Source organism: Ahaetulla prasina, chromosome 11, assembly GCF_028640845.1.
Source record: "Ahaetulla prasina isolate Xishuangbanna chromosome 11, ASM2864084v1, whole genome shotgun sequence".
In the NCBI taxonomy this organism is placed as follows: Eukaryota; Metazoa; Chordata; class Lepidosauria; order Squamata; family Colubridae; genus Ahaetulla; species Ahaetulla prasina.
In genome coordinates this window covers 4,877,625-4,894,115 of record NC_080549.1, presented here as the reverse complement: position 1 = coordinate 4,894,115, position 16,491 = coordinate 4,877,625, and the positions used below count along the sequence as shown (strand labels likewise).

At 42.5% G+C, this 16,491-nt stretch overlaps 2 protein-coding genes across 10 annotated transcripts in view; both read right to left on the bottom strand.

Moving 5' to 3' along the window:
- The window catches only part of MTM1 (myotubularin 1), a 29,751-nt gene extending 21,564 nt beyond the window's left edge, over positions 1-8,187 (bottom strand). For 2 of the 5 annotated variants that reach the window (XM_058196889.1, XM_058196894.1), the window contains exons 1-3: positions 8,121-8,187; positions 1,033-1,123; positions 221-293 (exon numbers count right to left, since the gene is read on the bottom strand). In XM_058196889.1, the coding sequence (XP_058052872.1) occupies positions 221-293; positions 1,033-1,098 (139 nt within the window). In that variant the 5' untranslated portion in view covers positions 1,099-1,123; positions 8,121-8,187. Of the gene's footprint in view, positions 1-220; positions 294-1,032; positions 1,124-5,517; positions 5,722-8,120 lie in introns of all 5 variants that reach the window. The other 3 variants (XM_058196892.1, XM_058196893.1, XM_058196890.1) reach the window with 3 other exon arrangements.
- A 5,741-nt stretch (positions 8,188-13,928) lies between these two features.
- Positions 13,929-16,491, bottom strand: part of MAMLD1 (mastermind like domain containing 1) — a 118,478-nt gene continuing 115,915 nt past the window's right edge. For 4 of the 5 annotated variants that reach the window (XM_058196884.1, XM_058196882.1, XM_058196883.1 and 1 more), the window contains 2 exons: positions 16,360-16,441; positions 13,929-15,935 (listed from right to left, as the gene is read on the bottom strand). In XM_058196884.1, coding sequence (XP_058052867.1) covers positions 14,908-15,935; positions 16,360-16,441 — 1,110 coding nt within the window. In that variant the 3' untranslated portion in view covers positions 13,929-14,907. The remainder of the gene's footprint in view (positions 15,936-16,359; positions 16,442-16,491) is intronic. The other variant, XM_058196881.1, reaches the window with a different exon arrangement.

Below are 16,491 nucleotides of genomic sequence, written 5' to 3'. Positions count from 1 at the left end.
CGTTATTAGCTAGTTTTAGAAAATACACTTTTCCCAAAAGGTTTCCACAATTTTGGCTACTACTGTAAACAGGTTGACTGTGACTAGCGCCTAAATTTTGATCACTTGACTGGAGATGTCGAGACGGTTGGAAGTACAAGGATGGGTCAGTTCACTGATGTTATAAGAACAGACATTCAATGAATGTTTGTAGGTTGAGAACTACGGAACCTGCGTTTACCTGTGACTCTCGTTTCCCCTGGCAGACGAGGAATTTCTTCGTTGTGCTCCCAGTTAGTTCCATCTTTCACAGGCTAAGAGGGAGAAACGACAAGGTCAGCTTTTTGTCCCGTGGGCAAGATCCTGTAGGTATAAACCTCACACAGCATTTAATTACCGTATTTTTCAGACTATAAGATGCACTGGAAAACAAGACGCACCAAGATTTCTAAGAGGTAAACAAGAAAAAAAAGTTTTTACCTCCCCGGCCCCCAGGAGCACTCTGCAGGCGTCCCAAACCCTCTGTGCATCCCGTTTTTGTGAAAAATGGACCCGTTTTTCGCAAAAATGGGATGCGCAGAGGGTTTGTGAGGCCTGCAGAGTGCTTCTGGGGGCCGGGGAGGGCAAAAACACAATGCGTGGGGGGTTTGGGAGGCCAAAAACAGGACCATTTTCGCAAAAATGGGTTGCGCAGAGAGTTTGGGAGGCCTGCAGAGTGCTCCTGGGGGCTGGGGAGAGCAAAAACCCAGTTTTTGCGAAAAACTGGCCCTCCAAATCCCCGCATGTGTTGCGTTTTTGCCCTCCCAAGCCCCTAGGAGCACTCTGCAGGACTCCCAAACCCTCCGTGCATCCTGTTTTTGCAAAAAATGGGCCTGTTTTTTGGCAAAAACGGGATGCGTGGGGTGAGGTTTCAGGAGGCCAAAAATGGCTGTATTTGATGTATAAGACGCACCAACATTTCCACCCTCTTTTAGGGGGGAAAAAGTGCGTCTTATACTCCGAAAAATACGGTATTAAATATCTGACTTAAAAGAAGCCCTGAAAGACACTCACTTTTTTAATGGAGGCCTTTTCCAAGGAGTTTGAGTTGCATCGAGGCGTTGAGGAAGAGGAGGCCATGCTGGAGAAGGGTGGGGAAGACCTGCTGAGAGAGAGAGACACACACCAAATGAAGACGTCAGATCAAATATTATGTACGCAGAGCAGCAAGGAGGAGACATCGGTTTTCGTTGGACTTCACACCCCAGCAATTTTATATAGGGCTCCCTTTTGCAATATTTTCTAGGTGGGTGGAGGGCTCACACACACACAAAAACAGTCGCCACCTTATCTCCTAAATATATTACTAAACATATATATTTAGGAAATACGTATTTCCTAAATATATTACACATCTTTCTCCTCCTAAAAGCTACTTGGAAAACAAATTTTTAGCTCCAATGATGGTGTTAACCAGGTCAGTGCAAAAAATAATGCAAAATGGAAGCTGAGCAAATTTCTATTAGGAGAAAGAGGGTTAAAAAGACAGACATTCTGAACTAGCAAAGATACCCAAAAAAAATCTGTTGTCAACACCAAATCATCTTCGCAGAATAGAATAGAATAGAATAGAATAGAATAGGAGCTGGAAGGGACCTTGGAGGTCTTCTAGTCCAGCCCCCTGCTCAAGCAGGAGAACCTATACCATTTCAGACAAATGTCTGTCCAGTCTCTTTTTAAAAACCTCCAGTGATGGAGCGCCCATCATTTCCGAAGGCAAGTTGTTCCACTGGTTTTATTAAGTGTTCCCTGGAAAAAAAAAAGGGGGGGGGAGAAATAGAAAGTACAAGACTGAATTGGGATGCTGAGCTGTCCAACTGCGATGCCAATTATGGCTGATGGCTTGAGTGAAGGGTCATTTCTCTCCCTGGTTACAAAGCCACGGTCATAAGTTGAGAACTCTCTGCATTATATTCATGGAGGTTGCCCTACAGCAGCTGAGAGTCAGAAATCAATATGCCCGGGTAGAGAAAAACCCTCTTACGAGAGTTAACACATTGTGGGGACATGATCCCAAGTGGGTGCAGACGGAACTTGTGAAGTCCAACAAGCCCTTAGTGTAAGGGCGTTGTAGGTATTGCCGTGGTGTGGCTCAGGCTGTAAGAAGCCTGTTATTAAAACACAGCTGCCTGCAATTACTGCAGGTTCTAGTCCCACCAGGTCCAAGGTTGACTCAGCCTTCCATCCTTTATAAGGTAGGTAAAATGAGGACCCAGATTGTTGGGGGGGCAATAAGTTGACTTTGTAAATATACAAATAGAATGAGACTATTGCCTTACACACTGTAAGCCGCCCTGAGTCTTCGGAGAAGGGCGGGATATAAATGTAAACAAAAAAAAATTGCAAATATAAAGCATTGCATTAATTCAGGGAAAGAAAGAAAAAATAAGGACGCTGTCAAAATGTTCTGGAATATTAAGCAGCCAGCCTGTCATGCAGATAAAAATTGCGTTGACACCGATGGCAAAAAATAAAAATAAAAATTGTGTACAATGAGACCTCTTGGCCAGATCTTCATGTGAGCGCTGGCCCATTTTTTTAACATTAGTGCGTGGTTAATGCCTCGGAAATGAGAATTCTCCCTAGGACTGTCAACCAGGAGCCAAACAATTTTGAGGCATAGAACCCAGCCGTCTATGTGATGTGTCAGGAATGGTTCCAACCTCTGAGCTTTCGGTGTGAAGATCTTAGGGAGAAAATTATCACAACGCAGAGATATCCAAGAGCCCAAAGCAGGTAGACGGATGCTGTTTCTTTCAGGTTTAGAGGCTCAGGGGTTGTTCCCCCCAAAACCAGCTCTCTCCCAAGACCAAGACCAAGGAATGGGAGATGGGTCAGGCTGGAATAATTGTGTACTTATGACCATTGCTGTGTCCCAAGGTGATGTGATTCCCCCTTGTGTGACTTTCTGACGAGCAGAATGAATGGGGAAGCTAGATTCACTGAACAACAAGGTTAGTCATTTAACTGCAATGATTCACTTAACATCCGTGGCAATAAAGGTCATAAAGTGGGGCAAAACTCACTTAACAACAGAAATTTTGGGCTCCGTTGTGGTCGTAACTCAAAGACGACCTATATCCCTATTTTCAGACGCAAAGAAAAGTCCTCTCCTAAGGTGTTTCTGGCTCTGAGGAACAAATGCTGGGTTCGAAGATTTGGCCATAAATTGAGCCTATATTAAGCGTATGTGGACTGAGATCAGCGATGACTCCAAGTTAATTATAGTAAGGAAGCTAACGGCTGCAGGGCCGGCTTGTCTGGAAGCGAGGAGGATACTACAACCATGTCAGATTAAATAAATGAAGTCGCAAGATGGTGGTGTTACTGGATGCTTTTTCACATAGATTTTGCAGAAGCTTCTACTTCAGTGGTTAAAAAGCAAGGCTGAAGCCCACAGGCTTTCTTTCTGGGAATTTGAGCATTTATGCTGCAAGCAAAATGGCACTAATTAAAGATTGTCCAATAAAAAGGGGAAGGAAAACCCTCTCACGACGTTCAGAAATTGTTCTCTTTCGAAGAGAAAACTAAGAAGTATGTGTGTGTATTTTCAACTGAGATCCGTTATTAAAACAAAACAGAATTTTTCTGCCCATGCAGTCCTTAAAAAAACAGCGCTCATAAACATTCCAGCAGAATGTAAATAACAAATTAACAAATCCTTTTCTGATTTTGAGAATTGCAGCCCAAAATTGCCAATAAATTAAACTTTTGAGTGAGCATTTTTTTGCCTCCTCAAAATAGCGTTTTAGCAACTCCGAGGGAGTGCTCGGCCCTTCCTGTGGTCTCTGCCAGTTGCTTAAAACACAGCTATGTTTTTCACCCTTGATATTTTTTGTTTAGGATATCAAGTTACCTTCTCCAAGAAACAAAACATTGTGGAGTAAAAACTGAAGCTACAATACCAGCCTGCACACAGTAATTATGTCTTAGTAAACTTTACTCTGAAAAGTCTAAGAAATAACACTTGCTTTGGCTTGGCTTGTAGTTGTGTAGACTACAGTGTAACTGTTAACAACTACTTGGAAAGATGGCCCTGCATGAGGATTCACAAACACACACGGAGAGAAATATGCACTTGGAATCTAGACAGATATACACACTATTCATGCTATCTCCTTGGTTGCAGAATTTCCAAGAGAATATAAATGCTACAGGAATACAATAGGATACGTTAATTCTAGATTAATTAATAGGACATATTAATTGTAGAATCAATTCTAGATTAATTCTATACCGATTTCATTATAAATACAGAAGAAAGCAAACGAACCAAGAACATTGTGTGCGTCATTCTAACACCACAGCATTTGTAAGAACAGGAGTTCACTCCCTCCACACGGCTTAATTTCAAGTGTGCTGAATCACTCAGGAACACAATCTCACAACAGTGCTGTTTTCCCCAAGGGAGCCCAAATGTGCAAAATGATCCAACACACCCACACTGTAGGTCAAGGCCGTTCAAGTTTTCCGGTCATCTTCCCCTCCTTTTTGGGGGTGGGGTGGGGGAGAAAGGGGAAAGTCAGAGAAATTCCCAAGCCATGGAAAAACATACCTATTTAGGCTTAGAGATGGAAGAGATACCAATGATTTCCAACACAGAACAAATAGAATATTTTTTAAAGAATTCAAAATAGAAAAGAGAATAAAGAGAAAGGGATTTTTTTAAAAAAAATGGTGGGGGAACTGAGGATGGGTGTTCTAGAGATTCAACAGCAAGGGGCAGAGGCTGTGGCAGCGGAAATATTTAGATTAAATAAAGATGACAAAAGGAGTTACAAGATAACAGAGGAGAAGCAAGACAGATTCACCAAAAAGTCAGTAAGAGCTGAAATTCTAAAAAGGCCAAGAGAGGATGGATAGGCGTAAGAATACATTTTCAACATGGTGGTTATTTTAATGTTAGGGAAAAAGAAGTAGAAAGTAGAAATTGGGAAAATAGTATAATGTACACTGAAATATAATAACATATTATGATTACTATGTATACACAAATGTAAGAAATTGAAAAAGTATGATTATGTATATTTAAGTGGTAATATCACAATTGTATGCAAAAAATATTGATACACTGTTCACTAAGCACTTATGGATGTTAAAGAAAAAATTATATATATATACACACACACACATATACATTACATACACATGTTTGTATGTATGTGTGTATGTATGTATTTCTTGCCTCCTTCATCTTTACAGAAAGAGTGAGGAGAAAGAAACAAATGCATATGGATGCAATCAATACCCTCTCCCAAGACTAATAAAAACAGACAAGAAAAACGACCTGCAAAATTCAAAATTCTCTTATCACAGGGAGGCTAAACCCCGAAAACCAACCGAACCAGAGAGCAGAGAAGAAAGTCTACATATGAGGTGGGTCCCAATGAGTGTCGATAGGAGGAGATCCATTCATGTCAAAGAAACGTCGCCTGGATCCAGCCCAAATGGTTTACAAGTTCACGGCGGCAATTTACCAATCAGATTGCAACAACTTGCCTCTAGAAGTTGTGGGTGCTCCAACCATGGAGGATTTTGAGAAGAGATCGGACCACCATTTGTCTAAAATGGTATAGGGTCTCCTTCCTGGGCAGAGGGGTGGACTGGAAGACCTCCAAGGTCCCTTCCAACTCTCGTTATTCTGCCCAACTGAGCACTTTACTTGATTAGGGAAAAAGGAACATGCGAAGCGACTCTTGTGCACTATGAGATGAAGAAATTTGGGTTAAGGTTACCCACAAGGGGAGAAGTGAGAGTACAGGAGGGCTGTAAGAAGGAAGCACAGCCTGCTGGGGGAGGAGGGGGGCATTGCACCGCAGAGCGCCCGGAAGCCGCAGGTGCATGAGGGAGGGGTGGTCCCGGGTGAGGCAGCCCAGCCTTTACAGGGCAAGGATCTGCAAAGCATGAAATGGCTTTATGGTATGGGACGCTCCCACGGGATTAGCTGTGTTTATGTTTCCATGGTTTTCTCAAGTTTTATTTTTAGTTGTTCTGTTTGCTTGTACTCTGCTCAGAGTCACACTTGAAAGACGGGTGGCTGTATAAATGGGATAGATAATAGATAATAGGAGAGATAAGGAAGGGGGAGGAAGGATAGGTAGATAGGTGATAGATAGATAGATAGCGGTAGATAGATAGATGATAGATAGATAGATAGATAGATAGATAGATAGATAGATAGATAGATAGATAGATAGATAGATAGATAGGGATAGATGGATGGATCATAGGTAGATAATAGATAGATAGATGATGGATAGATATATGAGATATATACACAGACAGATGATAGATTAGATAGCGATAGATAGATAGATAGATATGGATAAATGGAAGATAGATAGATAGATAGATAGATAGATAGATAGATAGATAGATAGATAGATAGATGAAAGAGATAGTTATGGATAGATGGATGGATGGATGGATGTATTTATTTATTTATTGATTGATTGATTGTTTTAATTTCTATACTGCCCTTCTCCCAAAGGAGTCAGGACGGTTTACAGCCAGAGTAAAACAACAGAATACAAAAATTAAAAACAAATTTAAAAGACTAATTCAAATTTGGCTAAGAACTATAAAAATCAAATAAAAACCCCCATTAAAAAACTATTAGGTCAGTCCTGCGCGATGGAACAAAAACGGATGGATGATAGGTAGATAAGAGAGATAGATAGATGATGGATGGATGGATGACAGATATACACACAAAACAGATGATAGGTTAGATAGCGATTGATAGATGATAGATACGATAGATATAGATAGATGATGGATGGATGATAGATAGATATATAGACAGATAGATAGATGATAGATAGTTATGGATAGATGGATGGATGATAGGTAGATAAAAGAGATAGATAGATGGTGGATGGATGGATGGACGATAGATAGATAGATACAGATGTAGAGACAGACAGATATGGATAGATGATAGGTAGGTAGGTAGAATATATTGTTTTTCCAACTTTTTCATTTTATCATTTTGTTCCCCCTCATGTATACACATATATGTGTATGTATATTTATGTGCATATGTGTGCGTATATGTATATACATATATGTGTGCGTATATGTATATGTATGTATGTATTATGTGTGTGTATGTGTGTGTGTATATATATATATATGTATATATATATATATATATATATATATATATATACTGGCCTGGCCTGATTTTAAATTTTAAATTTTAATTGTGGGTTTTAAATTGTTGTAATTTGTATGGGGTGTAATGTTATTTTAAATTTCTGGCATACTTGAATCAGTTTTTTAAGGGTTGTTTTAATTATGGTGTGTGTTTCTGTTTGTATTTTATTTGCCTGTTCACCGCCCTGAGTCCTTCGGGAGAAGGGCGGTATACAAATTAAAACATTATTATTATTATTATATATGTGTATATATATGTTTTCTGAGGTTTTCGCGGGTGTTTGTATGTAGGTCTTTGGTTATTCGGGTTTTCTTCCGCGTAAAATTGGAAGTGTCTTGGCGACGTTTCGACGAAGTCTCATTCGTCATCTTCAGGCTTCAGCTTCATGCTTCTGGGAGCAAGAAGCACGAAGCCAATTGCTCCCAGAAGCACGAAGCTGAAGCCTGAAGATGACGAATGAGACTACGTCGAAACGTCGCCAAGACACTTCCAATTTTATACGGGAGAAAACCCGAACAACCAAAGACCTACATATATATATATATGTATGTATGTATGTATGTATGTATGTATGTATGTATGTATATTTTATACGTGTATGTGCGTGTGTGTGTATGTCTATATATATATATACACATTGTACATTATAAAACATTTTGCAAAGCAAAAGAAACGCCCCCCGCCCCCCAAAAAGACCCTCCCTCCCTTTTCTTGGGAGCCCCTCCTCCCTCCTGCCCGCCTTTGCACAGCCAGCGCCTCAGAGAAGGGCGACCCCCCGCCGCCCACAACCCCCAGCACCTCCCCACCCCCACCCCGAGAGGCTGCCTTTCTCCTTGCGGGAGCCTCTGACGCGGCCTTGGGCCTCCTGGCGAGGACTCCCCTTAAAATCCCCTCCCCGCCCCTCACTCACAGCCCTCCCCTCCGACCGAGGCGCCCCCCTCACCCAGCTGCTCCGCCGGCGGCCGCCTCAGCCTCGCCCCCTCCCCTTTTTTTTTTTTTTTTTGCCCGCCGATGTCACGTGACGGCGGGCTGGACAGGAAGCCGCCGCTCGGCCCAGCCAGCCAATGGGCAAGCCGCGCGTGCGCGCGGGGCACGCCGGGAGATGGAGTCCTCCTCCTCCTCCTCCTCCCCCTCCTCCTTCGGCTCGGGGCGCCCTCGCGCGGGGAGCGCCGGGAACTGTAGTTTGGGCCGCGCCGTTCCTGGGCTGCGGGGAAGGATGCGAGGCTCACCGGCTGGAGAGGCGGCCGAGGGAAAAGGGGCTGATCTGGCTGGGTGGAGGGAGGCTCTCCCCGCCCGGATCCGGTGGATTTCTCTGCTAAAAGGGTGCATTGCACCCGAGGAGACCCCGTTCGGTCCTCGCTTTCCCGGTTTGGGGCCTGCAGAAGCCCCCCACCCCCCCATCCCAAACCCGACAAGCACATCAATGCACACGTCCGACTGGAATTCTGCATTGCAACAGCAACCAAACCTGGGTGGTTTTTTTTTAAAAAAATTTTTAAATCACAGCTTGCAATGCAGAATGAGCGAGGGTCGCTCTGACCTCCCCTTAGTTGGGAGAGCCCAGCCAAAACTTAAAAAGAAATAGAATGGTGTTTGCAAATATTTGCAGATCCCTCGCATCCTGGACATAAACTGTTTCAACTCCTACCCTCAAAACGACGCTATAGAGCACTGCACACCAGAACAACTAGACACAAGAACAGTTTTTTCCCGAAGGCCATCACTCTGCTAAACAAATAATTCCCTCAACACTGTCAGACTATTTACTGAATCTGCACTACTATTAATCGTTTCATAGTTCCCATCACCAATCTCTTTCCACTTATGACTGTATGACTGTAACTTGTTGCTGGCAATCCTTATGATTTACATTGATATATTGATCATCAATTGTGTTGTAAATGTTGTACCTTGATGAACGTATCTTTTCTTTTATGTACACTGAGAGCATATGCACCAAGACAAATTCCTTGTGTGTCCAATCACACTTGGCCAATAAAAAAATCTATTCTATTCTATTCTATTCTATTCTATTCTATTCTATTCTATTCTATTCTATTCTATTCTATTCTATTCAAAGAAAGCACTCAGAAAGTCCATGGAAGGGAGGGGAATTGGGGGGTTGAGGGTAGAGGATGGAATGATGGTTAATGTACAGGGATTATTGAAGATGTATAAATATAATTAATATAGGGTCGGGTCTGCCCAGCTACCATTTTAGAACGGTGGGGAGGGAGAAAAGAGGAGAGAGTAGGAGGTAGGAAAGAGGAGAAGAGGAAGGAAGAGGGGTAGAAGAGGGAGAAGGAAGGTGGAGGGTGGAGGGAGGAGAGGATGTAGATAAGAGAAGGAGAGGAAGGTCTGGAAAGTAAAAGAAGGTAGAAGAGGGAAGAGTGTTAAAAAGGGGAGTGGTGACTGGGCAAGCCCGACTAATTGTATATAACTGTACATTGGATGAGTTGTTTGACATGATTGTAAAAATAAAACTTTTTTATGAAAAAAAGAAAGTCCATGGAAGAAATAATTAACACCCTATTCACCTGTATGACCCCAAAGGTGTTTTTTTTTCCCCCAGGAGGCAACTGGACTTTCTTCTTTTTTCTTTTGAAGACGTTTCGCTTCTCATCCAAGAAGCTTCTTCAGCTCTGACCGGATGGTGGGGGAATGGAAGGATTTATATTCCTTGCAGGCAGCTGGTCCCTCGCGTCCTTTTAGAGGGCCGTTGAAGATAAACCTCCAAATGCTTCAATGACCCTCTAAAATTTAGAAGATACAGTAAATCCTTCCATTCCCCACCATCCGGTCAGAGCTGAAGAAGCTTCTTGGATGAGAAGTGAAATGTCTTCAAAAGAAAAAACCAGGAAGTCCAGTTGCCTCTTGAAAAAACCACCTTTGGGACAATCTTGACCTGGATGACTGAAAATCTCTAGACTTTTAGCTGTACAATTTGGGATGAAGATCCTCTGAATAGTGTGGGAATAGGAATGGATTTCCAGAGGAAGAAAAATTGCAGACCACAGGAACCCTTTGCACCACTCAGGTGACTCTGAGGATACAGATAAACCGCCAAGTGGCCTCAACGACTCTCATAAAGGATGCAAATAACCAGCTGCCTGCAAGGAATAACAATCCTTCCATCCCCTACTATCCTGTCAGAGCTGAAGAAGCTTCTTGGATGAGAAGAGAAACGTCTTCAAAAGAAAAAAAACAAGGAAGTCCAGTTGCCTCCTGAAAAAAAAGCACCTTTGGGAAACCATGACCTTGGATGACTGAGAATCTCTACAGATTTATAACATGGATGATTGAAAATCTCAGTGGACACACAGAAAAGCAACTTTAGTGGTTACGTTTGGCAGGTTCTGCCGCTGTTCGATGCATCTTGATTTTAAAATTTTTAATTTGTTTTTATGGGTTTTTAAACTTTTGTAAATTTTATAGGGTGTTATTATATTTTAAATTGTTGGCCAATTGAATAAGTTTTTTAAGGGGTTGTTCTTAATATTATATGTACTGTGCTTTTTGTATTTTATTCTGGCTGTGCACCGCCCTGAGTCCTTTGGGAGAAGGGGGGTATACAAATTAAAATATTATTATTATTATCTTTGCAACTCTGTATGGGGTTGCATTAAGAAATGTTTCTGAGCCAGATGGGGGCTTCTTTCATCATCTGTACGTAGACAGCAGGCAAAAATGCCAATTGCCTGGCATGAAGAGGCAATCTGCACAAATGAGAATTAGGAGTGAAGCTCCTGTCATCAACCATGTTAATCCCAGCACTTTTTTTAAAAAAAAAATCACATTATGACCTGATTTGAGCCAAGCGATTCATAATGTGGCTGTTTGCTTTGGGCTTACTTTTTAAGTTATAATTAAACTGAGAGGTGCATTGCAGGAAGTGTGAATCCGGCTGGTGTGTGTAAATCAGGTCTTTAGTTAAAGAACGTCTGAGCGTATAGCATTCTTGGGTGAATGGCCACGATCTATAGGTAAATTATCCATGCCTGCATCTCTTAATTTTATTTGCCCCCAGCTTCTCTCTTTACCTACGGCCTGCTATCTCTTGGAGATGGGTCTTGAAATAAAACGGACTGCATCGAATCAAAGCTCATGATGATTTGTGTGGTAATTATGTTGGTCTTTAGGATGCCAAAGCATGTGTTAAGGCTGGGAGAGTTATGGACACTTTGCGAAGCTGAATTACCAGCTCTATTAGTGCTTCCTAAACGTATGTCCCTAAACGTATGTCCAATATGGGAGAGTGTCTCGTGGGTTTAAAAAATCTTCCATAGCAGACTTGATCTTCTTGGTCAGATTGATGGTCAGCATTCGTTCAAGTTGAGTTTCCTATCTATCTATCTATCTATCTATCTATCTATCTATCTATCTATCTATCTATCTCTATCCATCTCTATCATTTATCTATCCCTATCTCTAACTCTATCTATCACTATCTATCTATCATTTATCTATCCCTATTTCTATCCATCTCTGTCTGTCTGTCTGTCTGTCTCTCTCTCTCTCTCTCTCTCTCGATCTCTATCATTTATCTATCCCTATTTCTTTCTATCTATTTATCTATCTATCTATCTATCTATCTATCTATCTATCTATCTATCTATCTATCTATCTATCATCTATCTATCTCTATTCATCTTTATCCCTATCTCTATCCATCTCTCTCTCTCTCTCTCTCTCTCTTTTAAAAAAACAGCTTTTACAAAACAAATAACCGAAAACATTCAGTAAGTGCAATTTTTTTCCCTGGCAGTTTATTATGGTATGAAGGAAAAAACAGTTTGGCGTGTCTGACATGAATGTTAATTTTACAAATGAAGGAGGAGGTTGTGGCTATTAAAATATGGTTACACAAAGTAGGAACATTTTTTTTTTGAAGAAGTGTACAGTACAATGGATTTCTTTGATAAACAGACTCTTTAAATATACATGACAGAAAAAACATCCAAAGTTAAGTTATGCTGTGTTTTCAATCGACATCTTTATCCCGGGGAATTGGGGCAGGAGAGGGAAGGGGGAGTCCGTATATTAAAAACAGAATACAAAATAATAATAATAATTTGGAGCCAAAAACGAAGCATTGGTATGCTACAAATATACATGATTGAGCTGGGCAAATCAGAAAGACAATTGTTTTTAGAACTGGGCATCCTGGCATAGATAATTTTGCAAACCTAGCCGTGGCATTCTAATACCTTCTCAAGACCCAACACTTGATTCCTCCAGGGGCAGCTGTGCATAGCTACATCGCCATGTCATTGAGTCCTAGACTTACAACTGTTCGCACTTAGTGACCATTCAAAGTTACAACTGATCCAAAAACAAGGCTTACAATCGCATCTCCTCTGCAGGTGTATGACCGATCTGGTGCTCAGCAACATAGCCGGAATGATGGCTTATTAAAAGAGCCCCACAGTCACGTTTTATGATGGCTTCCCTAAAAACTGGCGCTTGCATCCGGTTTTCCACAAAACCACACCAATCAGGAAACACTGGTTGGTTTAACAGCCGTGGCATTTGCTTAATGACCGCGGTGGCTACTCTACGACATTTTTCTTAACGCCGGCAACAAAACAATAAAAAAAAAAGCTTGCAAAGATGGTTTTACGACTGTCATACAATTATCACAGACAGATTACGGTCGTATGCCGAGGATTGCCTGTACTCTCAAATGGTGTGTGTGTGCGTGTGGCCTTGATGATGAACATTTGGGAAGGAAGTAGCTACTCTCAGCTGTGCACCTTTCTTTGATATTATCCGTGGAGTTCGTTCACATCTACTGTTCGGACCTACGCTTCCTTAGAAAGTATACAGCACAATCTTAAAGTCCCGGCAAACCTCTTTAATTCAAATGGCTGTGAATTATTGTCATTCCCAGTCCGAAAGGCTTCTCAAACAGTCTTTCAGAGGAGTGTTTATAAACACCCACCTTATCTCCCTTGGAATGCTGCCAGAGAACGAATTGCCAAATGCAGGGCAAGGCCAAACTTAGCACAGAGTCAAACAGAATTTTTCCAAAGCTTTTACCGGCCAGATGAACTAATTGCTTCCTGCAAAAGCTCACGTCCCGTTCGCTCTTCTTTTCTATCTTACGGGAGGGGCCAATCATCTCCAAGCCTTACTCCCAAGTCGACCCTGCTTTCTTAATTGTTCCCGTCTCCTGGCAGCTCTGCGCATGCGCACACTGGGAACAGGCTCCCGCTGTTTTTCTGCCTCGCTGATGTCAGACTCCGGAGACTCCAGAGGCAGCAAAGAACTACCAGATGGCCACGGCCCCTTCTCTGCCTCCCACTCAGAGCCCTCGTCCGAGCCTTCCCCAGACTCCAGGACTGGCCCACGTTCCTCCCCAACCTCCTCACTGTCCGAATGTGCTGCCAGCTCTGCTGACCGCTGGCAGTCCACAACACCTGCAGACGCATTCATCGGGACTCCTAATATTTCAATAGCTTCTTTTCTTAAAAAAATAATTAAAAAAACGAAGTAATTAAAGGGGAAACTACAAAACACTGATGTCTTTAGTTAGAGGTAGCACAACACAGGAATTGTTAGAAAATTAAAACAAAAACGAGGCTTCCATTCGCCTGTGTCCAGGAGGTGTACAAATAACAGAAAGAGCTAGAAGAAAGCGAAGAACCGAACAATCTCAAAAGATTGCTTTTGGGGAAATTGATTTTTTCTTTTTTTACAATTTCCAGGGTCGGCTAATTCGGAGCAATTAGGTTTTTAAGGAGAACGTTCACACAGTTTTGTTTTGTTTTTATTATTTTTTTACACAGACTACATCAGATTCAAAGGATTGGCTTTCCAATGCAAGCAACAGCCCACCCAGTGGTGGGTTTCTACCGGTTCGCCCCGGTTCGGGTGAACTGGTAGCGGTGGGGGCTCCACCCACATGCCTAGATGTCATCACGGACGCTCTGCGCATGTGCAGAAGGTCCTGCGCATGCGCAGAAGCGCCACACGTGAGCACTCACAGTTCCAAACCAGAAGCGAAAGTAAATGAAACCCACTACTGACCCCACCCCAAATTTTGCCTGTCCCCCTTAAGATCGTGCCGTGAGAAGAGACTCACTGCATGAAGAAACCCCCAGATGGGAAAAAAACCACAAACCCCAACATTTTTCCATTTCGTGTAGGAGCTTGTCCCACAGAGCTATTTTGTGAAGTTGTTTTGGCGGCCGATGAAAAAAACGGGAATTTATCCAATTTGCACAAGGTGAAGGAGGGAAGTTAAGAATAGCTGCGGATTTTACTTTCGGTTTATTCTGTTTTCCAGGGCACCCCTCATTCATACGTTATGTCAAAAACATAAAATATTTGATGCTGTAATACACAGTATTACTGGAACTAACAATAATATTTGCATATTTAGAACAAAGTGTAATTCCTATAATATAAGAAAAAAAAAAGGTAGTCTATAAGGTATTTACAGCGTCCAGCAAAGAAGTATAAATACTTCCATATTTAATGTTTAGGAAAACATAATTTACAAAATATTCAAATATGTACACAGCTGCTTGAAAAAAAAACCCCAATAAAACAAAGGAAAAAAACCAAAATCCCACCCGAGGGCAGTTAAGCAACGTGGACATCCTTTTTTTCCCCCTTTCGATTCAGGGGAAAAAAAAAAGATTATTTAAAATATGTTTTTGTCACTGCTTGGGTTCCATTCCAGATCCTGCAAAATTATTTACACTTCCTTCCGTTCCTCTCGAGAGTCAGACATGTCCGGCGCTCTGAATGTGTTGTCCCAAAATATCATCTATCAATGTCAAATTATTTAGCCAGTCTTCATCCGTGCCACCGCTGTTCTTCATCAAACAGTCGATCAAGTCAGCTTCGCTGCACGTCCCGGGCAACATGGCGTTGTTCTGTTGGGGTACAAAGTCGTATTGCGGCGACAACTCCAAAGCAGCGTTCATCCTGTTGAACGTTACAGAGGACTGCCCAGCCGAGCCTGGATAACTGGGTGGCCCAACGGCTGGGCCAGCGTTGAGTTGGCTGAACCCCGAGACCCCTTGGGTCATGGATTTCATAACATTCATGGCAGCTGGCAAGGGTCCTCTGGTTAAACCATGTCTCAGGTTCTGATTATTTGGAGGGATTAAACTTTGGTTAGAAGGTCCAAGGTTCATTTTTTGCATCTGTCTGGCCTGCATCCCAGGAACAATCTGGTTGGGTGGAGGCCCAGCTTGGTGAGAAAACGGTTGGCTGGGGATGCTTGACCTGATGTTCTGTTTGGAGAAGATGGGGTTGTTCGGGAACTGGTGCATGGTGGCCTCCATCGGATTTTGGCTGGGCATCCTGGGGATGACGGTTGGCGTCCACATCGGCGCCGAAGAATTGGAGTAGATGGCGGGCATCCTGGCCATGGCGGGTTGCCTCAAGTGCTGCTGGGCGGAAGAATGGGAGACCAAAGCCCCAGTGGCGAAGTTGGGTGCAGCCATCCCTGGCCGGGCCGCGGGATGGCTGTGAACGGTTTGACATCCCGAAGTCATGGCCAACGAGTTTTGGCTTCCTCGGAGCGGGAGGTTGAAATCGGTATTTGGGGGGAAGATGGCGGGTTGCTTGTTGGGGTTATGGGGGATCATCACCATGGCTCCGGGGTTCTGGTTCACGGCGGCGGGCCCAAGGCCGGGGCCCAAGGAGCTCTGGAGCATCCCTTGGCCAGGTGGCATCATGCGGTGGCTGGAGCCAGGGGATTGCATGGACTGGCTGCAGTCGGTTGGCAGGGACTGCGAAACTGCTGGGAAGAAAGAAGCAAGACCTTGAATTAGTAAGTGAGCAAAAGCTCGCCAGTCATGCCTCCAACATTATTATTATTATTATCTCTTTTATTCATTAAACATGAAACTCAGTCAACTGAACATTTAAAAATGTATCACAAATATCATTGACTGGCGCTGATGGTTGATATGGATTGGCCAATAAAGAATTCTATTCTCTCCTCTCCTCTCTTTTATCTCCTCTTTTATCTTCTATATTTCTATTCTATTCTATTTCTATATTTCTTTTCTATTGCACTGTATTCTATTTCTATATTACTATATTTCCATTCCATTCCATTTCTACTCTACTCTACTCTACTCTACTGGCACAGCAGATTAAATTTACACAACAATTTCCTTTTTCTTAAAAGAACCACATTGTGGTTGAATATTCCTTCTTACCAGGAAACTGGTTCATCTGTTGTCCCACAAAAGGACTCCTTTGCTCAGTGGCCACACCCATCATGCCATGCCTCTGCTTTTCCTAGGAACAACAACAACAACAAAAAGTTGAGTCCGCACACAAAAATACCT